This window comes from Aotus nancymaae, unplaced genomic scaffold (assembly GCF_030222135.1).
Source record: "Aotus nancymaae isolate 86718 unplaced genomic scaffold, 86718_ANA_hifiasm-v0.15.2.pri h1tg000002l, whole genome shotgun sequence".
NCBI classification, from domain to species: domain Eukaryota; kingdom Metazoa; phylum Chordata; class Mammalia; order Primates; family Aotidae; genus Aotus; species Aotus nancymaae.
In genome coordinates, this window is record NW_026988413.1 from 34,031,176 (window position 1) to 34,055,572 (window position 24,397).

The 24,397-nt window shown below is 33.9% G+C and overlaps 1 protein-coding gene across 8 annotated transcripts in view; it reads left to right on the forward strand.

Annotated features, from left to right (window-relative positions):
- The window catches only part of CADPS2 (calcium dependent secretion activator 2), a 579,466-nt gene that overhangs the window by 303,509 nt on the left and 251,560 nt on the right, over nucleotides 1-24,397 (forward strand). For all 8 annotated transcript variants that reach the window (XM_064373922.1, XM_064373927.1, XM_064373929.1 and 5 more), the window contains exon 8: nucleotides 20,761-20,900. In XM_064373922.1, the coding sequence (XP_064229992.1) occupies nucleotides 20,761-20,900 (140 nt within the window). The remainder of the gene's footprint in view (nucleotides 1-20,760; nucleotides 20,901-24,397) is intronic.

The following is a 24,397-nucleotide window of genomic DNA, read 5'->3' on the forward strand; positions in this document are numbered from 1 at the left end:
TTTATTCTGGATTTGTGTTGTTTTTTTTTTATGAATGGTTTCAGGTAGACATCTTTGGCAAGAATCTACCTACGTAATGTTTTGTGCTTCCCATTGCATCTTATCAAGTTATAGAATGACAGTTTTCCCCAGTTTTGGGAATTTTAATTAAGTATGATCACTTGGTTAAGGTGGTGTCTGCCACTTCTCTCCATCATAAGGATACCATTTTTTGTTTTGATTCTAATAAGCTTTGGGGTGTTACTATGAGAGTTTCTCTAACCACCTTTCGCTCAGTGTTTTAGCTAAAGATTCATGGATTTAAAAAAATTTCACATGTTATAATCAGTGTCTGTCATTCTTTTTTGATAATCAGATTCTGTCAAAGTTGTATATATGCTTTTGTATATGTGTGTTTCTTTACTATTTTTCTTTTCCTTTTTTTAAAAATTTCCCCCACAGCACTAATATGTTTTCTTTTTCTTTTTTATCATGTACTTATTGGGTTTTGCTTTCTGGGACATGAAAGCTTGTACACTCCCTTCCCAAGGCCTGTTATTAGCACTGGTTGTTTTTAAGAATGATGGAATTTAGAAACTAACATTCTACATATGTATTAACACTGCTTAGTTGAGAAATAATACTTTTTTTTTTTTTTTGGAGACAGGGTCTCGCTCTGTCACCCAGGTTGGAGTAGAGTAGCACAATTGTGGCTCACTGTAGCCTCCATCTGCTAGACTCAAGAGACCCTCTCACCTCAGCCGCCAGAGTATCTGAGGCCATAGGTGTATGCCACCATGCTGGGCCCATTTTTAGATTTTTTTGGTAGAGACAAGGTCTCACTATATTGCCAAAGATGGTCTCAAACTCCAGAGCTCAAGAAATCCTCCTACCTCAGCCCCCCAGATTGCTAGGATTACTGGCATGGGCCACTATTGCCAGCCCAAGAAATATACATTTTTTAAAATCATGAGTTTACTGCTTCTCCATAAAATCAATATATTTACTCATTTTGCATCATATAATATATGCAAAATAATTTCACAAATATCATGTCAGTGCAACTACCAACAATAAACTTACATAGTAAATGTCAGCATATTTTTTGCTGTTCGATTTGTCTTTAGAATGTATTCCAGTAAGCGTGTATGTCTGACTACTCTGTTCAAAAGTAACCCAGTGCAATAGAAGATAAAATTTCTTATTCTTACAGTGAAACCCATTTGAAGAAATTGTAGGTTCAATCATTGCAAAGATTTTTCAGAATTAAAAATTATTTAAGCTGAAATATTTTTATACATAGTCATTTTAGAAATACAGTTTATATCATTTTATACAATGTTTGAATCTTCTTAGGGTACTATATAGCTGCCACTGTACTTTTATTTGTGAATGAATTGTTGTATAATATATTCCTGGTAACTATTTAGTTTGTTGAATGGTATTCCTGAGTATAAAGTACATTTTGGATATTTTACCAAAATGATTTTTTAATTTTAGAAGTGTTGCTATGAAAACATTCTTTCTGACAGCTGTTAGAAAAAGAACTGCCTGAAGAAGGGTTTTTGTTTGTTTGTTTTTGTTTTGTTTTGTTTTGTTTTGTTTTTGACAGTCTCACTCTGTTGCCCAGGCTGGAGAGCATGGCTCACTGCAGCCTCAATTTCCCAGGCTCAAGCGATCCTCCCACCTTAGCCTCCCAAGTTGCTGGGATTACTGGTTTGTGCCACTGTGCTCAGCTGATTTTTTTTGCTTTTTTTTTTTTTTACAGATAGAGCCTCACAATGTTGTACAGGCTGGTCTCCAACTCCTGGGCTAAAGTGATTCTCCCACCCCAACCTCCCAGAGTGTAGGGATTACAGTCATGAGCCAATGTGCCTGATCAGAGAAATTTGTAAAAAGATTCAATTTCTAGGTCCAAATATTTCCTTTAGTTGGTTTGGGGAATGACCAGGAGGGAGTATTTTAAACGCTTCCAAGTAGTTGCTAATGTGCATACAGAGTTGAGAAACACTGGTACAAATAGTATTGTTGACACTAATGTACAGACAGGTTCAGCACCTAGTGACTCTTGAATTTAAGAGAAAAAAATTATAGCATGTATGTTTGTAAAATTATAGCTCAAATTTCATAGACATTGGGCAGTTGAAGGTTATATTCTTTGGCAAGTACTTGGCATGCAGATTTTGTTTGTGGATGGCAGATGCAAATACCTATTTATGGAAATAGAAGTGGCATATGGAGATTTTTCATCTGAATTGGTGGCCAACCCTCCACCAGGTGCTAAGGGAATACCTGAAGGCAGAGTAAGGATTTTTCTCGGAAACAATTATGAGTATGTCCTAGCAGGTAAACAGCTGCCCAGTCAAACATCCCAAAGTATATAGTTTATCGTAATGAAGATAATTTTGTCCTGAAAATTTGTAAAAGCAATTTTTGCCTAACATGGCCGTATAAAAATCTAAATAGCAGTCACAAGGCACATCTATTTGTGTGCAGTGTATTTTCCATTGAGTCTTTCAGAGTGAAATATTGGGTAGTATAGATAAAGGATCTATATAAAAGTATATATAAAGGATCTATATATAAGTATAGATAAAGGATCTTGATAAAGGATCTTCTTGAGTACAAAACAAATTTGGAGCGTTTGCCAAAATAACTTTTTTTTTCATTTTAGAAATTTTGCTGTACAAACATTGCTTCAGACAGAAGGAGCCTATTGTTCATTCATAGATAGAGTTCATGGCCTTGGTACCACATCTTTAGTATATACAGAAGGATGCTGCGTCCTCTGCTTCCATCGGGATGGGAAAGCATGCAAATCAGATAATCTGTTTTTTTTTTTAGTGCATTGGAGCTAGAACATATTGTTTTTCTAATTTGATTAAATAATATTCAAGACAGAAAAAAGGCTGAAAGCCTACTCACCTCTTAGATACATATTTTAACAGTAGTAATATTCCTGAAATTGTGGTTTTCATTTTATATATTTCATCTATTTTTCCTGTGTGTCTATGCAAGGTTTCTTAATATAAAGGCATTTATACCTAATAATTCAAAGTGATATAGTCATTATGCTATTTTATAAATATAAATACTATACGGAAACAGAAAATGGTGGTGAATTTTAGATACCTTTTAAATATTAAGATAAATTAGTGGGGGATAGGCATAGTGGCTCACACCTGTAATCCTAGCACTTTGGGAGACTGAGGCAGGTGCATCACCTGAGGTCAGGAGTTCAAGACCAATCTGACGAACATGGTGAAACTTCGTCTCTACTAAAAATACAAAAATTAGCCAGGCGCAGTGGAGGGTGCCTGTAATCCCAGCTACTCGAGAGGCTGAGGCAGAAGAATTGCTTGAATCCAGGAGGCAAAGGTTGCAGTGAGCCAAAATCACACCATTGTGCTCCAGCCTGGGCAACAAGAGCGAAACTTCATCTCAAAAATAAATAAGTTAATTAATTAATTAAGTAACCTGGCTGAAGGGATTGAAGGGATTATCCTTCTGAAATGAACTATTATCTTTCAAGTAGCTTGTTACATGTTAATGTGGCAAGTAAAAATTTGCATGTATATTTGTCTTTTTCATCAAGTTATTTTGTTTGCTTTATTAAGCACCATAGGAGACCTGTCTGAGGAGTTAGATATGCATAATTTTTGTTTCTGAAATTTGATAAATGAGAAGGTATGTAATGGTATGTTCAAACAGCTGTCTTCTTGAGAGGAAAAAAAATAATTCAGCACATTTATCCCAGAACTTAAAATGTAATAAATTATTAAAAAAGAGAACCAAAGCTTTTTTAAAATAAACATAATCACAGTTGAAAAAATAAAAAAATGAAAGAAATACTATTAGAAACTCTAATGACTGATCAGTGTACTTTTTCCTTTCTCGACCCTCTTATTTTTCTGAATAAGAGCCTATTGTTTTAGGCTATCCTTTAATTTTGTCTCATTTATATAGTTGAATTCTCTATGTTTCTCATTTATGTTAAAAATATTTTAGAAGCCACATTATTTTTTTAAGTCAAATGTAGCCAATACATATAACTGGACAACAGATTTTTTTCTCTAATACCTAGTTTATAAGTAGTTATTTTAGAACTAATAATAAATATGCAAAGTAATACATCAGGAATAGGTTAAAGATGTTTTATTGAACAACAATATTAATTTTTCATAAATAATTACAAAAAATAATAAAAATCACTTTAGACATTTCCTTAACTCCAGTAGACAAAATTTATATTGAGGATTTAAAAAGAATGCCAGCATTATACATCTTCACGTGAATCAAAAAAGCATTAGAAAAGCTGCTGGCTAAATCATAATTGCAGGTATTTTTCTTCAATTTGAAAGTAAAATGTAATGTCTAATTTTATTGAAATAGCCAGCACTGAATAACTGACTGATGCCTTACCTAGTGAATTAATATCATTTGCTGCAAGACAAAATGGAAATTCTGTTGCAAACTGTGTATGCCTAATTCAACTCTTCATATATGAGACTCATATTTGTTGTGCAGCTTTTCTGAAACTTAAATTCACAGAAAAGTTATTCTTCCTCCTTAAAGCCTTTCAGATAGCAATTTCTTATGAGACTTTATAGTCCAATCTCAGTCACCACACCAGTGACAAAGCAGAACCACAGACAGGGAAAGGTCCAGGGCTAAGTCACGTAAGGTGCAAATTCTTTCTAATTAGGTCTGGCTTATTAATCACATGATTTGAAGGTTGCAGGTTTCTACCTGTCATTCAATGCCTGACTTTGAAGAAAAAGAGACTTGATAACACACACAGTTTTGCTTGGTGTGTCTACCTTGGTCATTCTCTGAGAAGTTGGTCTCGGTCTTCACTGTAGATTTAGAGGAAAGTATTTTCTTTCCTTCTCATCACTTGTAGGGGCTGATCATGTTATGCACAGCATCCTCCGTGGTGTCCTATGTGGGTAATTATAGTAAGAATAGTTGACATTTTACTATTTCCTCAGAATAAGAGAGGTCTTCTTCTGTCTCGGATAGAACAAATATTAGACATGCACACTGTACTAATGCCCTCTAATAGGTATACATTGTTACTTCATTATGGTTTTAATTGGCACTTGCCAAAAACATATACTAATGATGTTTAGCATCTTTTTGGCATCTGCAGCTTTTCTTTTATGAAAAATCTGTTCAAATATTTTCCCTAGTTTTTAATTGGGTTACTTGTTTTCTAATTTTTGAATTTGGAAAGATCGTATTTTATGAATTATACCTTCTTTATCAGAGCATGATATAAATACTTTTCTTGCAGTCTTTGGCTTGTCTTGTTGTTTCTTAATTATATTTCAAAGAACAGAAGTTTTTAATTTTGATCAAGTCCAATTTATGATTTTTTTTTCTTTTTTGGCTCATGTTCTTGGTGCCATATCTAAGAAATCTTCACCAAACCTAAGGTTAGAATTCTCATATGTTTTCTTCTAGAAGTGATATAGTTTTAGATTTTTAATTTGGTCTGATTTATTTTTAGTTCATTTTCATATCTAGAGCTACATATAGATCAGAGTTCTTTTTTTGTATATGAATAACAAATTGTTCTAGCACAGTCTGTTGAAAAGCTTTCTCCACTGAATTTACTTAACATCTTTGTGGAAAATCAATTGTCTATATATCTGTAAGCCTATTTCTGGACTCTCTATTCTGTCCCATTCGGCTATTCAGTGTGGATGCCTGTAGCACACTACAATAATAACTGTAGCTTTATAAGAAGTCATGAAATTAGGAGTGATAGACTTCCAACTTTGTTCTTTTTTTTTCTTCAGAGTTGTTTTGGCTATTTGATGTGATTTGCTTTGCCCTCTGAATTTTAAAATCAGTTTGTGGATTTCTACTTTAAAAAAAAAAAAAGCACTGTGATTATGATTGTGACTACACTGAATCTGTAGATCAATTCGGGAAGCATACACTTCCTAACAATATTGAGTTTTCTGACTCATGAACTTAGTATTTTCCTTCATTTAGTTAGGTCTTCTTTAATTTCTCATAGCAACGTGTTACCATTTTTAGTGTACAGGTTTTACATTACTTTTGTCAGATTTATCACTGATTATTTCATATTTATATGCTATTCTAAATGATACTATTTTAATTTTGTAATTTAAATACTTAGTATATTGAAATATGATTAATTTTCTGTATTGATCCTATATCCTACAACATTGTTAAACTTACTAGATCTAGCAGCATTTTTACAAATTTTTTTTCTTCATAGACAATATTGTTAACTACAAATAAAGACGGTTTTGCTTTTTTCTTTTTAATCTAGGTGTCTTTGTTTCTTTTTGTTTCCTTACTACACTGGCTGGAACCTCCAATACAGGGTTGAGTAAAAGTGATGAAAAGCAGACACCCTTGTTCTAGTCTTGATCTTATGGGGAAAACGTTCAGTCTTTCACTGTTTAGTGTAATATTAGCTAGTGACTTTTGGTAGATCAGATCGATAAATTTCCTTCTGCTGATTTTTTTTTAAGATGGAGTTTTGCTCTTGTTGTCCAGGCTGGAGTGCAAGGGCGCAATCTTGGCTCAATGCAACCTCTGTCTCCCGGGTTCAAGTGATTCTCCTGCCTCAGCCTCCTGAGTAGCTGGGATTACAGGCATGCACCACCATGCCTGGATAATTTTGTATTTTTAGGAGAGACAGGGTTTCTCCATGTTGGTCAAGTTGGTCTTGAACTCCTGACCTCAGGTGATCTGCCTGCCTCGGCCTCCTAAAGTGCTGGGATTACAGGTGTGAGCCACCATGCCCAGCCAGCCCTTCTGCTGTTTTTTATTTAACCTCTTTTGACTCTGATCTTTATTATTTTTTATTCATTTTTTGTTTGATTTTTGATAGTTTTTCTGTTTATCAAAGTAAAAATTGAACTCATTGATTTGAGAAATTTCTAATTTTCTGATATAAACATTTAGTGATATAAATCCTTCCCCTCTGAAAAATATTGTCTTAATGCATCCCACAATTTTTTTTCTTCTTTCCATCCTGTTTAAAATACTCTTACTTTTATTTATTAGAAATGTGTTATTTAGTATCCAAATACTTGGTTTTCCAGAGTTTGTTTTGTCATTGATTTCTAATTGAATTGTATTGTACTTTGAGAATATAATTTATATAACTTTAATCCTTTTTAAAATTTATTGAGGCTTGACTTATAGCCTAGAATATGATCAATTAGGTCACAGTTTAATATGCACTTGAAAGACTCTGTATTCTTATATTGTTCATTAGAGTGCTTTATAAATGTCAAATAGTTCAACTTGTTGTTCAAATCTTCTATATCTCTACCGATTTTCTACTTCCCTTTTTAAAATCCATTTTTAAGAATTAGTATTACAATATCTTGCTATAGTTTTTATTTGTTTTATCATTTTTTGCCTCCTATTTTATGAAGGTCTCATATGGCAGCTTATAGATAGATGGGATCAATATTTCCTTCTCATTAACTGACATTTTATTTTTATGCAATGACCTTTTTTATCCCTGGTAGTATACATTACTTTAAAAATCTACTTTATCTTAGGTGCCTCAGCTTTTGTCTTTTGTTGTCATTTTCGTTTTTGTAGAGACAGGGTTTTGCCATGTTTTTCAGACTGGTCTTGAACTCCTCAGCTCAAGCAATCCACCCACCTTGGCCTCCCAAAGTGCTGGGATTACAGACACGGGCCACTGTGCCCAGCCCCTAGCTTTCTTTTGACTAGTGTTAGCATGGTATGTTTTTTCCCATTCTTTAATCTGTTAGTTTCTTTACACTTAGACTATATTTCTTGAAGCAACATATAATTGTGTCTTTATTATCCATTTTGACACACCTCTGCCTTTTAACTGGGATATTTAAATTATATTTTAATATGATTAATGATATGGTTAACCTTAAATCTGTCATTCAAATATTTTTTCTTTGTGTCTTCTGTTATTTATTCCCTTTTTCCTCTTCTGCTTTTTTTAGGTTGAATATTTTTAAAGATTCCAATTTTTCTTCTTTGTTGCCCTATTACTGATTAATGTCTTGTTACTTTATGTTGTTTTAACTCATCAGAGGCTAACTCAAGTAATATTATAGCATTTAATGGATATTTAAGAACCTTACAATATTATGCCTCTATTTCTCTCCTCCCATCATTTGAGTTATTGTCATGCACTGTACTTTTACATATATTACAAACCCACACTACATTGTTATTACATTTTTTAAATGGTTAGTTATCTTTTAAACTGGTGTCACATTGTCATCTTTAGGTTCAAAAAATGTTTAGGAGATTGTATATTTATTTAATTAATTGTTACTTTGAACAAAATTAAAATTGTTTCAGGAAGGAAAAAAGGGGATGTTCAGGAAGCTGGTAGGAGTTTCCTGCATGTGTGCATCACACCAGAGTCGATGCTTTTGTAATCCTTAGGACAAATAAAACAAACAACCTAGCCAGAATAGTCACTGCCTTTTTAAAATACAAATTAAAAGCTGAGTCTAGTGGTGAGATAGTAGAGGTTATCTTTCAGGGTGCTGATGGAACTGTGTTAGCTCCAAACTGTACTTCCTAAGTCAGTGAAACTTTAATACTTAAATTTGATGTTCAGCTGAATTTTGAAGAAAAACTACTAGATAAATTATTTTAGTTTTTATATAATTCATGTGATATTTTTTCTATAATTTTTTAAAAAAAAAAACATTGTTATTTTGGGCTATTTTTGTTTTATTGGTAAGTAGAATTTGGAGTTTACAAGGACACTGGAGCTCATTTAGTCCAATCTCTTCATTTTCTAGATAAAGCAACTGTGGCACAAAGATGCAAATTAAATTCTTCCAGTTCATAGTGGTATCTACTGTATTGTTATCCCTTTGAGGGTAAGGCCCTGGACGTATTATCTACTTTAGCATCCGCGGCTGTCTAGCAGTTTCTGACTCACAGTACATGTCCAATTAATGTTGGAGGGATGGGTGAACAAATGAATAAATCTGAAATTTGCTTAAGCCAGTTTCATTTCTCCTATGCAAAGTTATGGTAGAAAGTAGAATGAGTTGCTTTAGTTTGGATGCCTGAACTCCCCAATCAAGTAATAAACTGGTATAACAATTATGGAATAATGTACAATATAGATCCTACAGCAACTGAAGTTCTAGTATGTTTAGTCTTCTACCTAAAATAGAAGCAAATTGAAACATTCTCAAGTCTATTACTAAGCTCTTTTAGGCACTACATTAATAAAATAACTTCTGTGTATCTTGGAGCTATTCAATGTCACTATAGAATATCCACCCTATTTTATTCACTCATTCTTTGGTGGACGTTTAGGTTGATTTCATATCTTGGCTATTGTCAATAAAGCTGCAATGAACATGGGAGTGCAGATATCTCTTCTACATACAGATTTCATTTCCTTTGGATGTATACCTTGAAGTGGGATTTCTGGATCATATCGTAATTCTGTTTTTAATTTTTTGAGGAACCTCCATACTATTTTCTGTAATGGCTATATTAATGTACATTCCTACCAACAGTATGCAAGGGTTCCCTGTCCCCACATCCTCACCAATGCTAATCTTTTATCTTCTTGGTAATAGCCATTTTTATATTTTATCTTATTGGTAATTACCATTTAGGTGTGAGGTGGTTTTATTTGCATTTCCCTGATGATTAGCAATGTTGAGGATTTCTTTCATATATATAGTGGGATTTTATTCAGCCTTAAAAACTAAAGAAGTCTTGTCATTTATAACAACATGTATCAAACTGGGAGACATTGTGCTAAATATGCCAGGCACAGAAAGACAAATGCCACATGTTGTCACTTACATGTGGAATCTTAAAAAGCCAAACTCATAGGAGCAGAGATTAGGATGGTGTTTACCAGGGTCATAGGCTTGGAAGGGATGAAGAATGGGAACATGTTGGTCAAAGGGTACAAAGTTTCCATTAAGATGAATCAGTTTCAGAGATCTGTTATATAGCATGGTGAGTATAGTTAATAATCATGAATTATATTCTTGAAATTTTGCTAAGAGAATATATCTTAAATGTTTGCAGTGCATACAAACGCAAAAACTATGTTAGATGAATATTAAAACATCATGTTATATACTGTTATCAAGTATGTTATCAAGTATACCCTTAAAACTGGAAAAAATATTTACCTTTGTTGCCTTTAGTAGTGGTACCAGAAAGCACTTTTATTCCCTGATGGTTTGTGTTATATGCATTGTATGAGTCAAGAAGTATTTAGGTCAAAAGCACAAGATTCAAATTGGTTGTTCAGCATGACAAACTGAAAACTTTGAAACCTGATTTTGAAGACATTAATTCTGGTATTGGCTCTGCCATAGTAGCCATGAGGCCATGAACAAGTCACACAACCTCTCTTCTTCTGCCCATGAGTCTTTCCATGCCCTGACCTTATTCCCCACCATCCTCCTATGTTATTTACTTTTCTGAATGTATTTGATTTTTTGAGCATATGAAAATGTATCACAGAGATTTCTCAACCTCATACTCATCTGTCCATCTTCCTTTCCTATTTTTTAAGTGACTACTGACTAGTTTGCATACATATAAAATGGCAAATCAGGAAGTTTTTTTAAATTCCTATAAATTTAGGGGGTATAAGCACAGTCTTGTTACATGGTTATATTGTATAGTGGTGAAGTCTGGGCTTTTAGTGTATCCATTACCTGAATAGTGAATATCGTATCTAGTAAGTAATTTTTCAGTCCTCACCCTCCTTTCCCACTGCCCCCTTTCAGAGTCTCCACTGTCTATTATTCCCCTCCTTTCCATATATCCATGTGTACCCATTGTTTCACTCCTGTTTGTGAGAACATGCTGTATTTGACTTTCTGTTTCTGAGTTATTTCACTTAAGATAATGGCCTCCAGCTCCATCTAAGTTGCTGTAAAAGATAATTTCATTCTCCTTTATGGCTGGGTAGTATCCGTGTGTGTGTGTGTGTGTGTGTGTGTGTGTGTGTGTGTATTAAAAGTTTTATTTATCCAGTCATCTGTTGATAGACGTTTAGGTTGATTCTATGACTTTGTTATTGTGACTAATGCTGCAATAAAAATATGCATGCAGGTGTCTTTTTGATAAAGTGATTTCTTTTACCTTGGGTAGGTACTTAGTAGTGGGATTGCCAGATCTAGTAATAATTCCATTTTTAGTTCTTTAAGAAACCTCCATACTATTTTCCATAGAGGTTGTACTAATTTACATTTCACCAACAGTATATAAGCATTCCAACTTGGAAGGGTTTTTATTATTGTTATTTTGGTATAGTATTAGGTTGTGATTGTAGACCTTGCATAGATTCCTTATTTATATGAAGAGTAAGACCTCATCTTCACACTTTAAGGTGGTACAGGTTGAGTATCTCTTATCCAAAATTCTTGGGACCAGAAGCATTCTAGATTTTTAAAATTTTTTTTTTCAGAATTGGAATATTTGCATTATACTTATTGGTTCAGCATCCCTAATCCAAAAATTTGATATCCAAAGTGCTCCAATAAGCATTTCCTTTAAGCATGACCTTTGAGTATCATGTGGATGCTCAAAAATTTTATGGTTTTGGAGCATTTCTGATTTCAGATTTTCAGATTAGGAATGCACAACCTGTAGCTGGTTTTTAATATAAGTACCCACACCTATCAGTAGTCCATGAATTAGCTAGCCAAGCACAAAACATTTTGCTCTAGCTGTATGTTCCATGCACTTTAAGGATACAGCTGAAATAATTGTCCAAGTCTAGACATTGTTTATACCTCCCTCTTTTCCATCCTACCACCATATGTTGTGGATTAACTGAAATTGACTTGGCTTTAAAAATTCCCTTAGTACTTAATAACCAAAGAGTAAGAACAAAACTAAATTTGTTATTATAATATTTATGAAATAATTAAGGAAATAATACGTTGAATTGAGTGGGGCGGTGTAAAATTGAAAGTGTCTGTTGTTATCTTGAAGTGATTTTCCTCTAGGTATTCATTTAACTTCAGTGCCAAGTTATTTACATAACAAAATAGTGCCTACCTTTGAAGAATGATGTGGGAATTGATTTAAATTTCACAAAGCATTTCGAGACACTCAGTTGTTAGGTTCTCCATAAATGGCAGGCATTATTATAATCAGACTAGTAAAAAGGAAAATGATAAAGCTACTCATGCAGTGTCCTCTAATAGAAACTGTTTTGGTAAAGTAATATAAAGGTTATGCTATTCATAATTTATGGCAAAGGGCAATAGATCAAGAATAATGATGGCTTCCTGTCTATATAAGTCTTAAAAACACAGATATGGCTGTGTTGGAGTATATTGCTCTATCAAAGACGACTGAAATCAGTATCTTATACATAAGAAAAGTGATGCACGGAGATTAATAAAAGACACTATCCTTAATTGAGCCTTGAAAAACATAGTGACTGACAAGCTTGATTTTGTCTTTCAGAATCTTCCAGAAAAGCTTTGAAATAGCAGAGATAATTCTTAATCATTAGGTTGTATGGAACTTGAACTTTCTTAGTAATATAAGCATAATAGTCTTCATTCTAGGAACCAGAATAGCATAATAGTCTTCATTCTAGGAACCAGAATACTCACTTTCATTGTTAAACCTTTAAAAGATTTTCTGCTTCATTATAAGAAAAGTCAAAACATTGTTTAACTACATTAATACAAATAAATTTGTATTAATGAGATAAAATTAAACATTTTCAAAATATTTTTTACAAGCAGAATGCTTCAGGTGTGTGCAAGATGTAAGCACACACAAAGTAAGCAAAGCTGACAGAAATCTATATGTAAAAAAATCTTTGAATCACACACTTACCAGGAGAAATTTAAAAGGTAAATTTAATTTTCTTTTATGATTAAATCTTGGCTTTTATTGTCTACACATTAGTTTCTTGTTGCTACTGTAACAGTTTACCGAAACCTTAGTGACTCAAAACAATAAACATTTATTATCTTGTAGTTCTGAAGTCAGAAGTTCAAAATGGATCTCTGTGGGCTAAAATCAAGCTATCGGCAGGGTTCTGTTTCTTTCTAGATGCTCTAGAGGAGAATCTGGTTTTTGTGTGTTTTGTTTTTCCTTTTCACATTTCCAGAGGTTGACGGCATTCTTTGGCTCTTTTCCTCCTTCAATTACAAAGCTAGTAATGGCTGAGCAAGTCCTTTTCACATCACTTCGACACTGACTCTTCTGCCTTCCTCTGCCTTGTTTCAGAACCTATGTGATTGTATTAGACCCACCTGGATAGGTGGATAATTGCCTAATTGGCAACCTTAATTTCATCTGCTATCTTAATTCTCCTTTGCCATTTAAGGTAATATATTCACAAGTCCTGGGGATCAGGATGTGGGTATCTTTGGGAAGCCAGTATTCTACCTATTATGTTCCAGATATGGAAGGATGAGAGTTTCATAGATTTTGAGAAACTAGTAAGTAAATGACATACTGTAGAATTAACTCTATTATTTTCTATTATCAAATTTTGGCAGTAATTTTGTTGTCAAGACTTTTTCTTTTTTCAACACTATGAGGTATCAATTTTAGGTTTACATTTTTATTTCTAATTTTTCTAAGTGTCCTCCTACCTGTTCATTCCTCCATCCATCTTTCCAACCAACCATCCAACCAACAAATACTTGGTGAGTGTTTATAATGGACTGTGAAGGAAACTGTGGTTAAAAAGGCTTAGAGATATATTTTTTTTAATTGACAACAGTCAAAAAATTGATATGTTAATTAGCTGGACTGTAGTGATCAGTTCACTATATGTATGTCTATCGGAACATCAGGATGCATACTTTAAATATATGTAATTTCAATAAAAATGGACAAAAAAGAATATCTTAAAGATATTCATTTAAGTAACCCTATGTACTACAAATGAATTACCCTGTCTAGTACACAATAGCTCTTGCTCTCAAGGAGCATAAACTACTAAGGGTGTGCCAAATGCCCCCTTCATATTATTATTAAATAGAGATGTCAGGCAAAACTGGAGAATGATTGACACATCCTACTTTTCTTTTCCTTGCTTTATCCTTAATCTTCCCATCATGCAAATAACCAAGGTTCTAATCTTAATGTTTTAACAGGCTATTGTCAAGGAAAAATTATCTATTTAGGATGATACTTTGTTTTTCTTCTACCTCATTTTATTTTTTCAAAAAAGGCCTTTCTTAAAAAAAAAAAAAAAAAAAAGTACTGTATAGAAGGAAGGACATGCTTTGTGTGGTTTTCTGTTGGGCCAAGTACACATTTGGTAAGACTTTGGGAGTTTGATCAATTCCATATTGTAAATTTCAAAATTCTTTCCTACTTTGAAAATAAAGGAACTGGATTTAGCCCATGGACAATAAGGTTGACAGAAGACTTAATGCTAATCTTTCAGTATACAAAAGAGCATTGTGTTTGTGAGAGTGAGCAGGTGTTCTTTGTTTTCACTAAGTAGGACAGGAAGTCGTGATATTAAATCGAAGAATAAATAATTTAGATTAAGCAACCTCAAGTGTATTAAAACACAGGAAACTGTTACTAAGGAATAATATAGTTTTCCTTTAAGCAAATCATCTGATCCGTGTTCACATATTACAGGTGCTCTGATATTAGGCAAATATTAATATATGTAGTTATTAACATTTGCTAAACAAATATTGAAGTGAAAAAAACTTCAGGTAGTCCTTTTGTAATATGTGTTACCTGAGGTCCTAAGCTCTCAAGAAGGTACTTGAAAGATTCACTAGGGAATGTCATTATGAATCTTGGCTAAAGTATAAAATCTATGTCAATTGAAAGAAAAAAAAAGGGAAACATCAACTAACCTCAAAAAGTCAAGATTTCTCATAGAGGTAGGTTCTACTTATCTGGAAAGATGTTCCCTAAGGCATTTGCCTTAAATATCCTTTGTCTCAAGGATACCTGTTTGTAAGCAAAAATGATTTTTTATGAAAAATTGAACCATGAGTTCTGCTAATTGCATTTTTAGTTTCTTCTTACTCTATTTGAGCCTAAGGTCATCACTTAGTTGAATATGAGAAACCTGATCATTGAGTCACATGACTCATCTCTAAGATGTGTATCACTAGAGAGAAGGGGATTATTCTTTACTCAAGTATGAAAATTTGATTTTCATTCTCTATTTTATAAACTTGGTTTTACTGCATGTTACCTATATAGAATAACACAAAGTTAGCAAAACACGTATATGGTCTATCCCTAATCTTCCATAATTACTGGTTTTATCCATAAGCTTAACCTTCCTATATCCCCTTCAACCTACCTGTTTCTATTGTTGTCCACCCTGCCTTTACACACAGTAAACTTCTAGCCAAAATGATTTTGCCCAATTTACCTGATTTTCCTGACTTAAGCCTTAAATGAAGTCTTATTCTGTTCCTCAAACATAATATGTTTCTCACATCATTGCTATCATTTTCCTGCTCAGATCTCCAGCCATCTCTATGTTTTTTAACCAAGCAGTAGCCTTTTAAACTCAACAATGTGTGACCTCTTAATCTCCTTGTGACACTGATGCCCCCTTCCTACTTCCTAAAGCACAGTCCCCCTTAAATTTGGCACATCACAACCTTCAGTTTTCTTCTACCTCCTTGGCCACTGGTCTGAATTATAGAGTCTTGTTCCTTTTTCTAACTCTTGCAAAGTAGTGCCCAGAGGGTTCTCTTCTCTTCTTATCTTTTGAGAACATAAAGTAAATTGACATGGCAGAAAATGTAATGAGTGTTTGTACTGATTGAAGTTCTTTTGGTGGTGAGCAATGGAAGCTGACTGAGGCTAAGTCCAGGGAACAAAGAAAGAGCTGAACAACCAAGATTGGGGAAGAGCTTGAGAACCTAGAGTAATGTTAGGAGTGTCAGCATCGGAATTATGTGCCTTTTTCTAGGGTGCCACTCTTAAAGTGTTTGGTTTCAACAGCCCCCATATCTTTATATTTCATCCCCTTGTCAGCCTTATAAATCTTATGTATTCTTTTAGACTTCCAAATGAAACAGTAATTCCTCTATGAAAGCTGTCCTGACTTTTTCAGGACTTGCTGAGTGCACTCATTTTTGAGCTAGAATTGCATCAACTGTGTGTCTGTTATTTTGCCGTAAGATGTGGTGCAATTATTGTCGTCCCAGTAGAGTCTTCTTTCCTTTCTCTAAGCTGAGAGACATTTATGGGAGAAGATAGTGAATTGTCTGTCTAGCCCCTCTGTTTTTCTAGCTTGTCTCTCCTAGCCCCCAGTGCTGTTTTCTTTTTTGTTTTAGTTTTTCAGGTGCTTGTTGAAATAGAGTTTAGCGATTTAAATAGTCTTGAATTCACAGGTCACAAAGTTGAATTACACACAAATGCACATAGCTTGGCCTCAATCAAGTATATCAGTAGAAAAGAAACAATGTAGAAGTGATAGCTTGTATAAGTATATTTTAAGAGAAAGCTACTTCTGAACCCCATATCACTCTAAACATATCTGTATGTAAATGTGTACTTTATATTTCATTCTTTAAAGTCTTAGTTTTCTTCCTGTATATTAAATTTGATGGAATCTTAAATCCTAAAAAATCATTTTGTGTTTTCCATTACACCTTAGCAAAGATGACAAGTAACACTGACATTTTATTATGAAGAAGATACATTGGCTTTATGTTTAAGATGAAAAATCATATTTTTTTGTGTCATGCAGACAAGACATTTAAAGTGTTGGTGACAAAAATTAACTAGAAGAAGAAGAAATATATATTGAAAGGTTAAAGATACATGAATGGTAAAGAATAAAATAGTTTTCTAAATAGTATTAAAAGTTAACTATTTGTACAGAGCTATACTTTAAATGTGAACTTAGGATACAGAAGGATCCTTAGTAAACTTTTATGTCTATAAAATATTTTAATTATTATGACCGTCAACATGAGACACACCTCTCTATACATAAACTGAGTCCTACTGAAGTGAAAGTATTTCTAATATTAAAAAAAAAATTCTTTAGCCACTTACTTACTTTTGAAAGATTTTGGAACAAAACACCCTGTTAATGTACTAGTTAGAACACTGCCTAAATACTGTAACAGGAAAGTTGTTACATTTCAATCATTCAAAATAATATCAGGTTTCTAACAGTGTACCACAGGTATTCCTGAGAGAAGTATGACTTTCTTCCTCATGGTGATTCAGGGCTCTGATTTCTTTCATTTCCTAGGGTATTGGTTTTCTCTGAACTTAGCTGGCAGAGGAATAAAGTGAGGTAAAGATATCATACCTGTATCTTGATCATCTTTTCTGAAGGTGACAGGTGTCACTTCTCACTCACCCCTTTAGCAAGAACTTTTATGTCTCTACTTAGAAGCAGAAAGAGTTAGAAAACCTGGTTCTTGGCTAACTGGCTGTTTAGTAGCAATACTTCTATACTGGTGAAAGCATGAATCATGGTAGATAGCCAGATGATGTGCCATAGTTCACCCTTGTGGCCACCAAGTTATTTTGTTGCCCTTCTTCCTACACCTAAAACACATTCATCTCAACTCAAGAGAAATAACTCAAGTCCTATTCCATCTTTATATCCAGTCTAATATCTGCATCACATTTAGCTGTGGCACTTTGCAGCCTGGCAACTTGTGAACTTAAGTTTATAGTAACTGCCTACTATACCCTCCCTCCTCATTCTGCCTCAGCACAAATCCAATATAAGTAACAGAACAGGGACAGGAAAGCTACAGGTAAGTTTGCCACATGGAAAAAGGAAAAATGGCAAATGCACAGCAGTGATTGTCCAGTTGCAGTAATGAAATCCTATCTGGCAAGCACTGGGAAAACACCCTACTCAGGAAGTGTTCAAGATCTCTTGATTAGACCTGTATTGTGTATTCTGAACTCCGTTGTCCTTTATTCTCCATGGCCCTCTGGGTTCTACACCTTGGAAGCTTCTTCCTTGTCTCTTTATTTATGGTTAAATTCCATAAAGGAGTATGACTGCTTTTTGCCTGTGCAATTTGAGAGCCTGAAAACTATTTTACAGACCACTTTGAAGTTTAAGTGCAGCATTTATTTACCAATGCACTTCTCTTAGAAAAGATTTCGTATCTGTGGACCTCCACTTGTTACATCTGCCAGTTTTCACACTTTTATCAGTCAGTCCGTCCAGAAAAACAAACGTTTCCAGTGTGGACCTCCACTTGTTACATCTACCAATTTTCACACTTTTATCAGTCAGTCCATCCAGAAAAACAAACATTTCCAGGTATTTCCATTGGAGGAAACATAACTTAGGGAATTAGCTGTACATATGACAGGGAGAAGCCAAGCAGAAGACCGTGAATATACACAGAAATTAACGAAATCATAGGAAGAAATCATATCGTCAGCGCTAAGAATGCTGCTAATAAAAGACATAAACTAAGTTCTAATGAAGAGGAACTGAGCTCCTTGAGAGATGTGAGCCATTCATATCATTTAATCTTTGTGTATCCCCACATAGTAAGAACTCAATGTTTATTTAATTGAACAGAGCTGAGCAATAAATCCTTCCACTGACTTCAGTTAGAAATACTCATAAAATGGACACAGGGAGGGGAGCACTATACACTGGGGTCTGTTGGGGGGGGAGAGGGGGGGATAGAGGGGGGTGGGGAGTTGTGGAGGGATAGCATGGGGAGAAGTGCCAGATATAGGTGAAGGGGAGGAAGGCAGCAAATCACACTGCCACATATGTACCTATGCAACAACCTTGCATGTTTTTCACATGTACCCCAAAACCTAAAATGCAATTAAAAAAAAAAAAAAAAAAAAAAGAAATACTCATAAAAAAAAAAAAGGAATGGTATGTGATAGTGGGATAACCTTTAATTTGTGCATCAGCCAAAAGCAGTTATCTTGAGACCTCATTTAGTAAACCATTATCAGTATTTACAAAATGAGAAATTGTCAAAAGTTTTAATTTAAATATTCTTTTCCTGTATAAGAGTTTAGAGTTTGGAACAATACCAATTTTTATGTAAACATAGAAGGAATAATTAAAAACCAATAAAGTCTGTAAGTGGCTCATGCCAAAATAATGTATTTTAAAGTTGGAGTCAGGGATGGGTGTGGAGAAAGAGAAAAAGCTTTCCAGACTTGTTAGAAGCATAGCAGCTATAGCTACAGAAGATACAGAGCTCTATCTTAGTCTTTTATTCTTTTTTGGAATAACTTTCTAAGTTGATAATGATATTCCTTTGTCTACTGGTTTGAGCCAAAAACTATCAGCTTATTTTTCTTTACTGTCATTTAAGAAAGAATCTGTAAAATATTACATTGGCTATTTTAGCAGTTGAATTAATTCTAGAGTATGATCATAATTGTGAAAACATCGCAAATGTCATTTAGTTTGTACTTAGATGTCCTTTATATACTTGAGTATATAGATGTGCAGGATTCGGCACATCTATGGCTTTTAGGAAAGGCTTGAGAAAAGTCTCAAAATAGTAGATACATTTAACAACTTGCAAGTTGAGAATAGTTTCAGAAGATTTTATGACTGTTGTCTTTCCTAGAGAGAAGGAGAGTCTTGCTTAAAGATTTCTCGGTGAACACTTCTATTTATACTGTAAATGAAGATTTGGAGGTAGGGGAAGGGCATGACAAAGTCAGTTGCCATGAATGCTTTCAAAACATTTTACTATTAGAATTCAAGAATAGAAGGCTGCCTTATTAAATTGATAAACACTATAACAACTTGAGACTGGACTTTTGTTTTGTTATATTAAAGTCAAATTGTAACAATATTACAAAGAAATTTGAGATTCACAATCACTTTGTGTTGCCTCAGGATTTATGCACAGGAAGATATGTTGCAATATAGTTTTAATGAAAATATTAATTTTGTTTGTAAAAAAATTTAGCATACCTGAGAATGTTTATAAATCTTCCATTCATATCTAAACTTCAAGTTTATGGCTTAAAATATAACACAGTGTACTTCGTTTATTTGTTTTGTCTTTTAACCTATAATGCTCCCATTTAAAAATACTTATTAAGGCTGGGATGTAAACTGTGTCTAAAATATGTTATAACTGATTTTAAAAGGAGGAAAATACCTTGTTTTATCTGCATGGCACCTAACATCTGAAGAGTAGGCTTCTCTTTCCTGGGCTGACTCTGTGAAGTAAGGGTTGTAAAATAATCACTTGGTAATTTGACAGTTTTATTAAAAATAATTTTAATAAATTCAGTATCTATAGTTTTGAAAACATGTCAGGAAAAATCCTTTGGTATTGATCTGCAGCAGAAAATATGTTGTTTTCCATCTCTAATTGAGTTGATTTCCTTTACTACTATTTTACAATGAAAATATTTAAACATGAGGCATATTTGTGCTGCTTCAAATAATTGGTTTTGCTTTTTAAGCATGTTATCCATAATTTCAAAGAATATCTTTCTGAACTTCTTTGCCCTGAGGAGTTTAGAATTTTCTTGAAATTGCAGGTGTCTCTTGAGTATTTTTCAATGTCAGTTCAACTGTAGCTTGTTGTGCTATTAATTCATTATGAAGTGACACAGGAAGAAAACTCATTATGTGATAATGTGAAAACATATTTGTCAAAAAATAAATTGAGTCTGTATTGAAAATCCATCAGCTATGGTAGTAGGAAGTCAAATGGTTTGTTAGATTCATTTGGGTGTTGACACCATTTTTTCAAATGAGAAAACATAGAAAAGTTTGTAGTTCCAAACCATAGGCACTCTGTATCATGCACTTAAATATGTTTTCTTTTTTCCATCCAGGTGATATTATACCCAACTTCTAATAGCTCCAAATCAGCTGAATTACACCGAATGGTAGTTCCAAAAAATAGCCAGGACTCTGACTTAAAGATCAAACTGGCAGTGCGGATGGATAAACCAGCACATATGAAGCATAGTGGGTGAGTGTATATTTGAGGATTTTTTCCCAAATTATTGGATTTCATTTCAATGTATTATTTCTGTCAGTTTAGTAAGAGAACCAGTATAGCAGGCTTTTGCATGGAGTTTTCTCAAAAAGTGACATACATAAGTTATCTTATTCAGTGTTTTTAGACCGATAGATGGCTTTATCGCTCAAGACATGGGTCTTTAGTTAACTGTATGTGTGCTACCACAGTATTGGTACTTGATTGTATTAATATTACTTATCAGTCATATTGATGGAGGGCACTGATACCTTCTAAGAAACATTCTTCAAATTGCAGTAATAGGTGAAACAAGCTTAGCATTGAAGTCCCTAGAAATAGTTACACTTCCATAGAATATGTGAAAACTAAAGCATAGTTTAGCTATGACCCATAGTTTATCTTAGACTGTATATATTTTGACAAGAGGGATATGAGTATTCATCCAAACATGTGAGTGAGAACTGAATCAATATTGGAGAAAACTGCTGCTGTTGCATGGAGAAGAAATTCAGGGACTGTCTCCTGGGAATCACCAGGGATCAGAGTCAGACTTCATCCCTGCCAGGGTTCTTTGTCTGTTGCAGCTGGTGAGGAAACAAGTCTGAACTCTTGAATAAAATAAAGTGAATTTCCAAAACTCCAGGAGTTTCTCAGAATAACACTTTGGACTAACTGTTGCCAAATCCCAGTATAGGGGTGTTAGCCATTAGGAAAGCAAAGGAGCCATTTTTCTTACTAAGGAGAAAAGCATTTGTTGAAGTGGCTTACTGAGTTTAGCCACAAACACAGAGCTCTAAGAAAGTGCATCCTTGTAACAAGCAGACCCTACTGGCATTAGGGCCAAATCACTAACATCAGGGCGGAGCAGACTGATGATTCAAAAAATGGGGATAATTCTTTTGACGACCATTAGGGGAAACATGGTTAGGCTCTGTGTAGGGGGCAACCCAAGGTATACATTACAGTTGGAATGGAACTAAAGACTGTATTGCTTTTTTGTTTGTAGGCAGCATGTGCAGTATCAGAACAGACCTCACCAAACGGAAAAAGCACATGAAAGGGTGGGCTCTTAGAAAGGGAACCAGGATTTGGATACCAACATTATGCATCTTTAATGTAGTAATGTAAAATCTACTATGACACAGATGGAGTAGGTGGGATTTAATATTTAGGTCATGCATCCATCTACCTGCTCACCAGTAATTTATGCAGCAGGAATGTATTGAGCACTTACTATGTTCCAACTAGGACAAACTTTAATGAGATATCATTACAGGCCTATAGGAACTGGCTAGGCAGGGATTCAGACTTGTATGCAAATAATTATGACAGTGAATGATAAGTGCTGTAAGACGGAAATGGAAACCCAAGAGAAATAATATCTGATTTTGCTGGGTATAGTGAATGAAAGTTTCACAGGACACCTGACTTTAGAGATAAAACTTGAAGGATAAATTTATCAGGCAGTCTGGGAGAAATGACATTCCAGTTACATGATAGCATATGCAAAGGCAGGAGTCCTGGAAGGGCTTTTAGCTGATGATGACAAGTTCAGTTTAACTGTCAGAGAGTGCTAGGGCTCTAAAGTGCTTAGAGATTAGTAGAGATGCACATAAAAGAGCACAGTATGTTCCAGGAACTGCAGTTGTATCTCTACTCTTTTTTACTCAGTCCCTTTTTCTTTTGATTAATAACACAATAGAAAAACAGGAATCTATAATAATGCCAAGGTGGCCCTAATTTACTCATAACCAGTACCGTGCCATGGTGAATACTCCTGGAGCCTTCAACTTGTCCCAGAAACAAACACTGAATATGCGTAGGGCAGGTTCTGTAACCTTTAGCTCCAGTGGGAAGAAATCTTTGCTCTAACCTGGCAGTTTCTTTGTTCAGCATACTCCAGAATAGGTGAGATAATCCAGACCCCTTACAAGACTTGATTTTGGGGTAGAGTTTGTTTTTATCACATCCCTTCCACTAAATCAGTACCCCTGGAATGGCCCTGCAGTTGACTGCTGCCCAAGACTATAGGTGAAGGAAAAGACTGAAAAGGATATATTATAGTCTCTTAATTTAATCCATAAGGCTCAGGAACTCACTGAAGGACTCAGACCAGAAATACATCATAGCCCAACCATATAAATCATTATCTAACATTGCTAAGGGATACAGGCATTTCCAGATATTCAGGTATCTCTGTAGTTTGTGAAATACAAATTGAAACAATGTTAGAACTAAAAAATGCCATACATGTGATTATGTTGTGCTAAGATAGTATGTTATGTAGCAAAATTAAGAATATCATATTCCAAAATAGTGGTTCAATTAAAATATTTTAATGTTATATTAGAAGTAATCTACCAGAATTAAAAGTTTTCAACATTGCTATAATAATAATTGATCCCTATGGGCAGGGGCAGTTAGAGGTGCTTTAACCTAAGCATCTGTTCTGTTTTCTCAGTACCCGTGTGGTAATAGTTTTAAATATTTTGAATAGTACGCCTATGTGTAAATATGTATGGGAGACCATTTCACCTACAGCATAGCTACATTTGTCTTTTTCTGAGGTATTTGGTAAATAGATTTTACTGCACTTAATTACATTCAAGAAGAGAAAGAAAGATAATCTTTTTCTTCCAAGTATTTCATCATACACCAAAGCAATAATATAACAGGAATAGTAGATTAATAGCATTTTGTTTTGGTCCTGGATCGTGTTTTGTTAGTAATTTCTCCTATAATCAATTATTAACAGATGGATAATAATTTTAAAAGAGACAAGTCAAGTTTTTAAAAAGATTAATTTATCTTTAAAACATAGCAAACTCCTGTTTCAGATAGAATTGTTAGGTGGATTAAACAATAAATTGGAGGGTAATGGATTTTTATCTCCAGAGCACTTTAGACTTTGAAACCTTTTGGGATTTAAGTAGGAAAAACCTATTCTCTGTTTTAATAATGTGGGCATCAAATATATCTTTCTTGTGTGAACTATTGTAACATGTATACTGTTTTATTCATTTATCACTTATCTATGGCCCCTAAAATATTTTTATCAAAGTTATTTACGATTTTGTGTGTGTTCTCAACTGTCCTCTAAGTTTCTTAGACCTACTTGAATTCTCAATGCCTCCTGCAGTGTATAATCAAATATAGATATTAATATGAATAATGATAATCAGAATGTAATATTGTGCTCCCTAGAGTATTAAGGGAAAAATAATACAAATAAGGGAAAGCCTCATTTACACATTGAAACTTAAAAGATTCTAAACACAGTTTATTTGAAATAGGACATAATTTTAATATAAAAAATGCCTAAAATAAATGAAATAGTATTTAGTTCTCAATGTTGCATTTTAAAATGACTATTTTTTTTAAGAGTAAAATGCACCAATCTAAAGCTTATGTTTCCGATAACTAATCAGTCCATGAATATACATTATAGTTTATTTAAGTAGGACTAACTACATGTAAATAAAAACAGA